The 12,450-nt window shown below is 38.8% G+C and overlaps 1 protein-coding gene across 1 annotated transcript in view; it reads left to right on the forward strand.

Moving 5' to 3' along the window:
• The first annotated feature begins 1,482 nt into the window (after nucleotides 1–1,482).
• Nucleotides 1,483–12,450, forward strand: part of micu1 (mitochondrial calcium uptake 1) — a 39,976-nt gene continuing 29,008 nt past the window's right edge. The window contains exons 1-4 of the mRNA XM_004556076.4: nucleotides 1,483–1,640; nucleotides 8,056–8,220; nucleotides 9,282–9,477; nucleotides 11,237–11,399. Of these exons, the coding sequence (XP_004556133.1) occupies nucleotides 1,639–1,640; nucleotides 8,056–8,220; nucleotides 9,282–9,477; nucleotides 11,237–11,399 (526 nt within the window). The 5' untranslated portion in view covers nucleotides 1,483–1,638. The remainder of the gene's footprint in view (nucleotides 1,641–8,055; nucleotides 8,221–9,281; nucleotides 9,478–11,236; nucleotides 11,400–12,450) is intronic.

Raw genomic sequence — 12,450 nt, forward strand, 5'->3', positions numbered from 1 at the left:
CTGAGGCTGTTAGGTGGACATATAACGTCTTTAAGGCTTGTGTGTTCAATTTCAGATATATCTTGCGTGTTCATTCATTTCACTTAGTAGCTAAGGGATAAATGTTATCAATCTAAGTCTGACTAATGAGAATAATTAATATTATTAGAACTCTTCTGACATTTCTGGCATTTCTAAAGGCCTAGGTTGTGCATCATTATGAAATTTGGGTGACATTGTTAGTGGATGTGACAAAAGCCTGCAGTCATGAAACGTCCCAAGGCAAGCTCAGCCGCTCTCCAGTTTTTCCTTTCACATTTTGCATGCAAACCACCAGATATGTTGGCTCTTCAAGGCAACAATTATAACTGGCACACTGTGGAGAGGCTCGTTATTTAATCTGGAACTCTATAAAGACATATGACTGAAATCAGACACTCTCTTTCAGTTCAGTTTAATATTGTTACATAATACCAAATGAAATTTATTTTATTCTAAAATTTTAAACCTGAAATAGAATTGTTGAATCTGTATTTAGGCCTAACATTAGTAGGTACACCTTACTTGTACTGGGTAGGAGCCCTTTTCCCCTCAGAATTCTTCATGGTATTGATTCAATAAGGTACTGGAATGACAGCATCACACAGTTGATTCAGATTTTTGGGCTGCAAACCCATGAAGCGACCCTCCTGTTCTTCTGCATTCCAGAGATGCTCTATTGCATTAAGATCTTATTACTGTGGAGTAAAGTGCACTCATTGTCATGCTCAAGAAACCAGTTCGAGATTATTTCAGCTGTACAACATGGTGCGTTATCTTGCTAAATGTACTCATCAGAAGATTGGTACATTGTGGTCATAAAAGGATGGTATGCTATGCTGTGGTGTTTAAATGAGGCTCAGTTGGTTAAAAAAAACAATCCCTCACAACATTACACCACCAGCAGCAGCAGCCTAAACTACTGCTGTGAGGCAGGATGGATCCACGCCTTCATGGTCTTTACACTAAATTCTGAACCTACCAGCCAACTGTTAGAACAGACACCGAGACTTGTCCGACCAGGCGATGTTTCCCCAGTCTTCTATTGTCCAGTTTTGGTGAGTTTGTGTCAATTGCAGCCTCTTTCCTGTTCTGAGCTAATAAGAGTCCCACTTGGTGAGGTCCTATGCAGCTGTAGCAGTGTGTTGTGTGTTCACAGATGCTCTTCTGCATGCCTTCCTTGTAAAGAGTGGTTATTTGAGTGAGTTGAGTGCATTGCCTTCCCTTGAAGCAGTCTGTCTGTTCACAAAGAGAACTGCCACTCTCTGAATATTTTCTCTTTTTGGACCCTTCTCTGTAAGCCCTATAAAAAAAAAAAAGTAAAACAGTTGTGCTGTGCTGACCATAATGTACCTATTCGATTAGACAACTTAAAGTCCCCACAAGACTTTTGATTTTCCTTTACTTACACTGTAATTCCGCCTAAACCTGGACGGAGGGATGATGGGAGGGTGCCTGTGTGAAATGCATGGGGCTGGTACGGAGATGTTGTCCCACCCTCTCTGAAACACGGAACTATTAGCGCAGTACTCCATCACTGCAGACACACTGAGCAAAGACGTACTCTGAATCGGTGAAGACGTTATTACTTTGGACTGAGTGGTGTTTTTATCGCTGCTTATGTAAGTAACCGTGCCTCCTATGAGCTATAAGAAAGCTCCGTAATGACGCAGTGTGTAACAAAACGATGAAATAGCTGCTAGTAGAGCTAGCACTTGCCATTAAATCTAACGTTAACTAGCTAGCTCGCCAGCGTGAGTTACCCCACGAAACAATTACTTGACTGCCGAACTAACCAGCTAAATATTGACATTAACAAGTGACTGACGATAGAAGCATTTAGTTTATTATTGGTTAGACGGGTAGCTGCTAACCTTGTAGCCCGTCATGCTGTTGTCAACGAAGTTAACTTGCGGCTAAAAACAAAACACTGGGATCACTATCAAATGAACAGCTCTAGCTGTTCGTGTTTCCGTTTCAACATGCCAAACGCAACACTAACATCACCTTAACCAGTGTTTTTGAGCCAGTTGTTGACAGCTAGCTGTTTTTGTGTGTGTTTTTGGTGTTGTGTTAACAGTGGGCCATGTCATATTGAACACAAACACAGGAAGGTGTATCTTTCAGTTGTTTGTCTAAGATTATTATTATTGCATGTTTACACGAAACACCCAGAGACTAAAATGATTATGCTTCAAAGGATAGTGCAATGCTAGCTCTTACCCAAAGAAAACATTTCCTAATTTATTTGGGAACAATACATAGCTTTTTTGGGTTGGGTGTCGCAAAACACCCATTAAAAATTCAGGTCTGCATCTTTGTCTTTTATGTTATGTATATGATTTTTAAAAGCTTGGATTGAATTGAGGAGCACAAGTATGAGTAAATGTATAATGCATGTATGTAAGAGGCCATGTAAGGCTTTAGAAGTAATTTCTGTAAGTTTAAAATCAGCTACCAGGCAGCCAGTGTATTGTAACAAAGGTGAGAAAGTCCTGACCCAGATACACTTGACAACGATATGCAGTTTCTGAAAGCTTTAGTTATTTCTTTTTAATGAGGTACTGGTCCATATATCCAAACTGTTCTTTTTAAAATTCTGAATGCTCTTGATACTTCTGAAAATAACCCCATCTCTCTGTGTATGTGTACCCCTAGGGTGGGAAAAAAAGATCCCCAAGCAGCAAAAAGAACTGCTATATTTGCTGTTGTTTAACTGGAATGAATCTGTGGTCTCACCTGAGATCATAAAATGTAATTTTTAATGCCAGAGGCTATTTAGATTACACCCCCCCCCCCCCCCCCCAAACACACACACACACACACACACACACACACACACACACACACATTTTATATTAAAAAAAGCTTTGCTTTTAGGTAGTGAAGAATAATTGTTGAGGACATTGATTTACCTGCTCCTTCTTCAAGTCCAGGTCCAGTGTGCCTTGTAACTAGACTTACGATGATAGTTTTCTATCATTGTAGCTTCAGCTGAACTTAGCATTGAGCTTCTGGGAAAGTGTAAAAGCAAAACTCTCTAATTAAAAATGTGCTGGATTCAAAAAATTAGACTGAATTCTTGAAATATGATGTAAATTAATCATTTTTAAACACTCATAAATACATGAAAAAAGTTGCCTGATATCGTGAGGGCGGCACTGGATTTATAAAGCTGTAATAACAGGATGGAGTTTAATAAGTAGCTAAGTCATGCTCTGCAAGGTTTAGGATATTTTTACATGTACTTTGATAATAATGAGCATTTAACTTTAACACAGCCACCCCCTTTGTTGTGGCTGCTGTGTTCCAGATTTAGCTTGCGTTGATGGAGTTGATGAGGAGACAAGCATTGCAATCAAAAACAGCACTCAAAGTTTGAGCATGCCAAAGGAATGAAGTCTCGCACTCAAATTTCTCCAAAAACGTGCCAAGACAAAGCATTCCTGCATGGTTAAGTACAGGTGCAAAGAAAGAAAAAAATTTATGTTACTCCATTATAACCTAATTAAAAATATATATCAGGAACTCTAACAGCTTACAATTACCTTTAGTTTGTAATCAAAATATGCACGCTTTTAAAACTTTTTTAATGTAAGGTTTTCAAAAGAGTACATTGAAGGACTCTTTGTTGGTTTGTGATCAGACTGAAAGGATGATGAAATGCTGTTTTCCTTATGATATTCTCTCTTTTACAGCTTTGCTGTTTTGTTCAGATGAAAGATGTATGTTTTTCATTATACAGAACGTGCACACGGTAAAATAGAGCAGAGTAGAAACCGAATAAATGTATATATGCCACATAGATATGAATGAGAAGCAAATTTTGGACTGACTGCTTCATTTCTTTACATAGTTAGACATAACGAATGGGCAGGTTTTTGTTGTAGTGTGGCTCACTGGCTTTTATGCAAGTTAGTTTCCAGTGTCCTTTCACAAAGTTATTATCTGAACAAGCTTTAGGCTTCCCATTTGGAGATTACACAGAGCGTGTATAACTTCCCCTTTGAAAATGTTTAATTTCACTTGGTAGATGTATTTCAAAGATTTAAGCAAACATTATTAACTAGTTTAAATGAGTGACCCTCAACTAGTAGCTAGGAATCAAAAAGATCAAGAAATTTAAATCCATATTTTATGTTCATCCCTTTTTCTTTTTCTTTTTAAATTGAATCTGGCGCATGTGTGTGCTTGTCTTCTTGTCTGGCGGTTGGAGGAAAGGATTCACGAGATTGTGTCAAGTCAGAATTTGAAAAAATATACAAAAAATATGACATTAGTTCTTCAGTTTTGTGGTACATAAAGTGTCATTGCTCCATATTTTGCAGTGTAGTAAAGTTAAGTAATGCACCTTACTGCCTTACTTCCCAAAATCAAATAAAACCCAAGGTACTGCTGAGAGCTAAAATCATTACAAATTCTTTCAGCTGCAGTACAGTAATCACTGTAGCTGCCATAGTTGTTACAGTCAGGAGCAGTGTCCAGACATCACATTGCTGCAACACCACCCCTGGGGTGGTTTCCCTGCCATCTCACTTTTTCTTAGTCTTTGTTTTGTTCTGTTACTCTGTACAGAGGAGCATTTCAGAGTGTCAATAACTGTGTTGCTGCCTCTGCTGTGAAAAGGCAAAAACAGTGAGAGTAAAAGCCCATACTCTTTGTTTGGTGGTGTAGCTGTAACTCAGCAGCAGAGCAAATAGTGCTATAGCCAGGACTCACTAACCTGCTATGAGACTTACATATGTTTGAGATCACTCAGCATCTGTTCATCTTTGGTTTTAGACTAATAAACAAATTACTAGCTTTCCACTTGGCTTTGTGTAGGGCTGGAGATGTTGTTTGGGAGAGACAGGCTGCCGAAGACAGCTGAATTATAGATAACATTGCTGAAGTTGATAACATGTAGTTTTGTTACTTTAAGTGCTGTAAAAGGTTTCCAAACCTAAATCTGTTATTCTAGCAAAACGATGTAGCCATTGAGCTGCTGTGCTAGCTACAGAGTATTAGTTAATGCCAAAGAAATCTAACTGACTGTACTTAGGACCTGTTATCTAACTTCTTTGTGAAAATGTAGGTAATTATATTTGCATAAAATGGCAAACGGTTGGTTAATATTGATATCATATCATTTCTATGCAAAAACTGGTGCATTATATTTTAAAAACTTTATTTTGAACAATGGCTTTATTTTAATTTAAATATCGTAAATATCGTAAATATCGTAATATCAAAATGTAGTGGAGGTTGCGGGGAATAGGTGGCTGTCTGGTTTGGATTTCCAAACCAGCAGCACTCACGCCTCAGCAAACTTTGCATTTAACAGTTCACCTTTGGAGACCTTCATTCAAGTTTTTAAACCGCTTTCTATCGTCTTAGCTCCAGTTGAACTAGGCATCGAAGTTTTTGGGGAGGTGTGAAAGCAAAGTGCTGCGATGAAAATGTGCTGGATTCAAAAACTCAGACAAAATGAGTGCATTCTAGTGAAAATGAAAGCACTCATCAGTGAACTCAGTAATTATGAGTTAGATAACACAGAGTTGCAAATAACATTTGGTCAGCTGCTGTTCTGGGAGCCAACTAATTTCAAACTGCTGGAAAGACATTCAGGGGATGAATGTGTGGGCATATGTGCAGACACTCACTGGCTCTCACACAACTGTGGGGATATACCAGTGTCATAAATATGTTAGTTAGTTTGCATTTTGAAAATCTTTGTTTACTGTACATATACCTTGGTGAATTTTGGAAAGGCATTAAAATATAAAGAAGTTTATTAATACTAAAGATTTCTGCAACACCAACGACTTGCATTTTTGGGCTTTCTTGTTGCATCATGTGAGTTTTGGTCTGTTTCTATAAAGTTTTGGTGTCGTTCCTTTACCATTAGGCTTTCCCCCAGTCCCAAAAAGTATAATAGTGTGGATGCATGCTCACTGTTCCCTTTAGTCCTTATTGTCATGGGCTACTGAACACTCCAATTAGCATATGCCATGTTTCACTGTTCTTTCTGCTGAGTCTGCTTGACAGTTGGTGCCTGAATTGTTAATAGGATATTGACAGGTGGTAGCTTTGAGCCTCAGTGGGGTTAACTCCTCCATCATGTAGTTTGAAAAGTGCACACATGGGAGCTACAGATACACACCAGTAGCCCCTTTCCTAATTGTTAATCATCTTTCCGTGACACTGAAGAATTAAGCAACAGTATAGCTGAAAATGAAGTTCTGGAGCTTAGGTGCACTGGTGGCAATTAGTTTTATCCCTGATTTTCCGTTGTTTATTAATTGAGGTATGTGGGAAAACCAGGACCTTCTACATTGACTTTTTAGGGAACCATTTTGTCTACAGTGCCATGTGAAGGCAGATCCCAATGGTGAACTCCCATTGTTCTAAGCTTTGTCTCTTGAGGTGACTGTTAATTACTTTTTTGGGGGGGTTAAAATCTGCAAATCCTTACCTATGACTTCCATGGTTTATAATTGGACAAGGTAGGTGTTTAGTACTGTGGTAGCTATGTGCTAGCTTTACAGTGTTTAGAGGATCTTGTGGTATGAATCCACATGTGTAGTTCATCCATCTATCTGTCTGTTCCTTTGTTATCTTACATTCGTATCTGATCAGGATTGGCTGGGATTGGAGTCCATATCAGCGGACAAAGTGCGTGGACAAAGTGCGTAGAAAAAGCAAACAACCAATCACTCTTACATCCCCACCTACGGCCAGTTTAAAGGGATAGCACACTGCCATTCTAATCCACTAATCTTTTTTTTTTTTATGTATGTTTTTTTTAAGTAAATGTGTTAAATCTCAGCTAAATAATCCTAGTTTTGATTTCTGCTATAATCAGGCATCCTTACTTCACAGTGGAAATCCGACTGCCTGACATGCTGTTTGTTGGAATCAAAATCAAAGCAAATAAAAATACTACAACTGTGGCTACAAATCTTAAGGCCAAAGTACAGGTTTCTGTTTTTATTATCCTAACTAAGGGAGTTAATGAAATATAGGTGTGCACACATATATAATGATTCAATTGTCCAATACGTTTAATCAAAGAGTTTACAAAGTAATAACTTTAAAACAAAAAAAAAATGCTTAAATTAGTCACTAAATATACAGGGATGGGTGTTAATAGGTGCTGAGCAGGAAGCACAGAGGGCAGACCTTCACCTGTGTGGTCTTTGACCAGGTTTGTTTGGTTAATAATCTTTGCAGCAGATTGACTATGAAGGGCTGATTCACACAGACTTTTCAGAAAGTTGTTTCAACATTTATTATAATTGTGCAAGATGATCAAATGATGGCACATATAGTCTACATGTAATCTGCTATGGTGCGAACAAAAATGTAAAAGAATGACTGAATAAATTGAATAAAAAAACTGCACTAAAGTATGCAGTAAGTTCACAGCATGAGGAAAGAAACTGCTGATATTACAGCAGCAGATACTCCCGTTTTGCTTGCCAGGGGATAGCAAGGTGGATATTGGACTCAACTCCCTAATACCACTTATGATGTGTAGATGGGTGGTTGGGATACTCTTGAGGGGGGTTTAATTCCCCCACAGCACCCATCCAGTCTCTGCTGTGCACATCTCATACCAGATTGTGATGTTTCCAGTCAGGATGCTTTCATTGCTCCTCTTCGGACGTTAACAAGACAAGATGAATTTGGTCTTCTTTGATTTCCTTACGAGGCTTCTAAACTTTCTTTACCACGGTTGAGATCTGTCTGTGACTTAAACTCTGCAAAGCACTGATGTGGGCTCTAATCTGAGGTAGCTTTAACTGGTGATTTCTAAGACAGATAAAAGTTATGAAACTATGTACTCAGCTCAGAATTTTCATATCCTTTGTATTCACATACTTAACATGAAATTATTTCATAGTTTTTATTTATTCAGTTTTGGCATACAGTAGTAGAATACAAAACAGAAACACAATTTAATAGGTGTGTGTTGCTTTTTTCTGTCATTGTACATACCGATACTGCAAGAGTGTCATCTGTCTTTGTCTCACCTTTACTCTCGTCCCTCTGCAGGATGTTCCACTTGCGGGCATTGTCCGCAGTTTCAGTGGGGCTCGCGCAGCTGTCCCGGCGTTATCACAGCGGGGCAGTGCGAGAGTCTGGCCGGAGAAGGCTGATGCTGGCAGCCCTAGCTGGGGTAACCGGTGTGTCTGCTAGTGCTGGACTGCTGTGGAAGAGGTAGTTTTTTGTTTTGTTTTTTTACACCCTTGTGCCTCATTTTATTGCTCTTAAAATAATAGTGGTCTTAAAAAAATACTGCATTTGTTCCTTAAGAAGCAATTTGAAGCAAGCTGATGTGTAAACAACTCAGTGATTTACAAGCAGCCTGCTCAAGGTGCAGATTGCTTCTCGGCTGAAGGCCTGTCTAGTGTTGCTTAATACAATGTGGCATGACTGGGAATTCAATTTAAACATGTTTGTTGAGTTTCATTTTTATTGATTTTTTGTCACTTGAATGACACGCCATTTTTTGAAGTGGGTTTTCCATCATGTGTTTAAACTTCAGCACTGTTCTATGGGACAGCATTCAGTGAACAGGACTTGAGGTTCATTGAGCAAATTAGGAATTGCTTTTGGCTCAGTACTCAAAAGCAGCTAGACTTTAGAGCACATGTTACATTTCATTCTCCTGCTTGTTGTGTTTTTATGGCTATCCATTGCCTTAAAGCCTGTTGTTTAGTTAAGACAATGTGCTGGAGAAGGTGTTGAGGTTAGAGCTCTATGGGGACACACTGACTGTGCTGCAGGAGGCAGAGTGATGGATGGCGCCTCAGGGCATTTGAGACTGATGGAACGAGACTGTTCCAGGCCTTCACCCTGGGCTTCATTTTCAACGCGTGTCATTAAACTGAATTATTCAGCCTGCTCCAGACAGTCCCAGCTATTTATTATTATTATTCCAATTTCAGTTTAGTCAGAAAAATGGTAACGTGGGAGTCTGCCATAGTAAAACCTCCCCGCACTGCACCGATGAGCAAAACACAGCAGAGCACATAATCTCCTGGCCCTTTTGCCTCTCTGTTTTTCAATCTGTTTAGCATCATAGCGACAGTACACACCTAGCTGCAAAACACAGTCTGCTACATACCTCCCGAGATCTACTTGGTACTAGAGCAAAGCACAAAGACATATTGCTGAACTATCTATTCATCTATTCAGATAACATCGATCTGTCCCCCAGGTATTGATCTGTTTTGTAATCTGATCTCTCTTTTTGTTAAATTTATTTACAAAACCAGAGCATATGCAGATGCTGGGTCTTCTGTTCGACACTCTGAGCAAGTAAGTGGAGAGGAACCGGATTTTGGGAGACACCCAGACTCCGAAACGGAGTCAGAGAAATCGGTGGAGGCCAGCAGTGGAGATGAGGATGAAAAAGACGAAGGTGGAGAGGGGAAAAAAAAGAAGCAACGCTCTGGATTCCGTGACCGCAAGGTGATCAATAAACAATAACCATTCAGCCATGCAGTCAGTCTTCCTATTTAATTCATCTCCACAATGTTGTTTTGAAACCCCCAGCAAGCAATTTCCAGTATGCCAGAGCTAGTATATTTTGACAGAATATTTGCTGAGACTAAGAAATGTAATGGGGTAATCAGCATGCATAAAGAACAGGAATGTCCCACTCCTATGATTTTATTGCTGTTAATTAGGCAGAAGATGACAAAGGATATGGAGATAAAGAACAAAGGATCTTTGATTTGATGCCAAATAAGCAGTGTTTGTTGCACTGCTTGTTGGAGGATGTGAGGATAAAAACAAAAAAAAGGAGGAAGAACTTTTAAACAATTCAAGCCTTTTTTTTTTTTTTTTTGAATGATGTAAAAATTGCGCAGTCACTCTGAGGAGCAGCCACAGTCTGTAAAAAGCAAATAGATGTCTAAGGGCTGACTGTCTTTGAAGTGGTCCAGTGTTGGAATTTTAAGTGTATGTTGAGTATATCCACAGATTTTGGCTTTCTTTGTGTTTTATTCATTAGGTGATCAGATCAGGAGATGCTTAATAATAATAATAAAAATAATAATAATGCAAAATCATGCAGCAGGAAGACATTTTTACTCCAATGTTTGTGTTTGAAATTCAGTGGTGTCACTTTTTTAAACTGAGTGCTACCGCTGTCTTAGATGTTTCACAACACTGAGTGAAAATGCGAAACACAAAATAATAAGTTCCTCGTGTGACTTGAATTTTACCTTCCTGGTTTTGTTTGGGTTTTTGAATTTTTTATTTAAATTGAAAGACAGCTCATGTCTTCATCAGTGTTGAAAATGCTGAGATCCATAATCTGTAAACACAATCAGATGAAAGCTAGAGAGAAAGAAGAGTGCAACCCAGTCTTTCTGTCAGTCACTCAGTTCTCTGCCATTTCCACACAACTGTCTAATAGACCTTCATCCATACACAGTTGGTTGCCTCTGCTGGAGACATGCTCATGGTGATTTCCCCAAAGACTATTAAGGTCTCCTAAAGTGAGAGTACCGACACTGACACATGTAATCATAAATATGAAATTGAAGTGAATGTAGTGTGACTGTGTGACTGTTCCCCACAGATATTTATCATAAAACTGAGTTTGATAACAAAAAGTTGAAGCTCTGAAATGTTTTTTCTTTTGCCAAAAGAAGTTTCTGTAGTGAATGCAATCAATCAATGTCACACAAAATAACCACCTGTTTGGGTTCCAGCCCAACACAGATTCTAAACACACACTGCCCTGTATGTTTCCCAGGTACTCCACATCTGTTTGAAACTTTCTCCTGAAAAGTGGATGGCATTGCAGCAAATAACAGTTGACAGGGGCTAATGTGTCGCGCCATGCTGATGGTCTGTAGCTGTTATTTGTGTTGTCTACAGATTTATGTAGTTTTGGTAACTCTCCCTTCATATTAACCTAGCAGGCAGACTGACCCCGAATAGGAAAACACTCTGTGTTCCTGATTTGAATTTGTGGCAGTTGAGTCAGGAGGTTAATATACCTCCCGATCAAGGATGACAAATTGGTTTCCTGCTGCTCTGGGCTCCCCTTCACTCAATCTACTCTCACTTAACTCATGTTATTTTCTGTCTACACACATGGTTGAAATATTGCTGGTTCTTTGATTTGATCTTGTTGATTTTTATGTATATTACATTAAAGCTTTTGCCTAAAGTGGGAATCTTGTGATATTAATTTTGCTTTCTGGCTGGTTGGCAGGTGATGGAGTATGAGAACAGGATACGAGCCTACTCAACTCCAGACAAGATTTTCCGCTACTTTGCCACTCTGAAGGTCATCAATGAGCATGGAGATGCTGAGGTTTACATGACGCCTCAGGACTTCATACGCTCCATCACACCTAATGAGAAGCAGCCTGAGAGTAAGTTCTTAATTTCACCACTTTTGCTTATATTCTTTTAGCTCTTTCTGTGCATGCTCTTCTTTCCATTAATGGCATCTGCACACTGACTTAATGTGAGAGTGAGCATGTTTTCTGTAACACATTTATCTAACACTTTCAGCATGCATGCCTTCACATTACCAGATATAGGTATGGTATAAACAAGATGAAGACTGTGGAGTTCATTTTATTTAGTTCAGCTGAATAGAATGCAGGATTGTTTTGGAGAATGCCTTAAATGGCAGTAACATCTCAGTGTGAGATGCTCTAACTAATTTCACCGAAGTTTCCAAGCTGCTTTTTTATGGGAGTTTTTCTAAACACATTCCAGCACTGACATTGGTTTAAAACATCAGAGGAGTAAAGACACTGTTTACCGGCCTTTCGTTGCCAGACCTCTACAAAATTATGTTTAGTATTCCTGCATTCACTTTACAATTTCACATCTATTACAGATTGAAATGACTCTAAAATAAATATTTACTTATCTTCTTTATAACAAGTCAGAGGCTGGAATAGATCAAATTGATCCAGTAATGATTTCAGTCCATTGTTTTGAAAAACATAAATGAAAGCTGAAATTGGTTTCGTGTAACCAAAGGCAGCCTCCAGTTTTAAAAAAATGAAGTCAGCGCAAAAGTGCTAAAAACTGCAGTTTCTCAAGTGGCCACTTGAAGCTGGTTCTAAATGGGAGTCCCGTTTAGACTCCCATGTTGAACTGTATACTATACAGCAGAAATAATTTTGTTTACATTGTTGTGCAACAAGGGTTTGGTCTCTCCAACTGATTTATCTCTTTGTAACAACCTTTTAGGACTGTTGAAAGCTTTGAATGATAGCACAGCTAGCTCCCATGAAAATAGGACAACATCTCAATGCTTGAGAGTAAGATGAGTAAGACGTGTCAAATCAAATCAAATCAAATCACTTTTATTGTTACATCACATGTGCAGGTACACTGGTACAGTACATGCAAGTGGAATTCTTGTGTGCGAGCTTCACAAGCAACAGAGTTGTGCAAAAATACAAT

The sequence above is a fragment of the Maylandia zebra genome, linkage group LG13 (genome assembly GCF_041146795.1).
Source record: "Maylandia zebra isolate NMK-2024a linkage group LG13, Mzebra_GT3a, whole genome shotgun sequence".
NCBI classification, from domain to species: domain Eukaryota; kingdom Metazoa; phylum Chordata; class Actinopteri; order Cichliformes; family Cichlidae; genus Maylandia; species Maylandia zebra.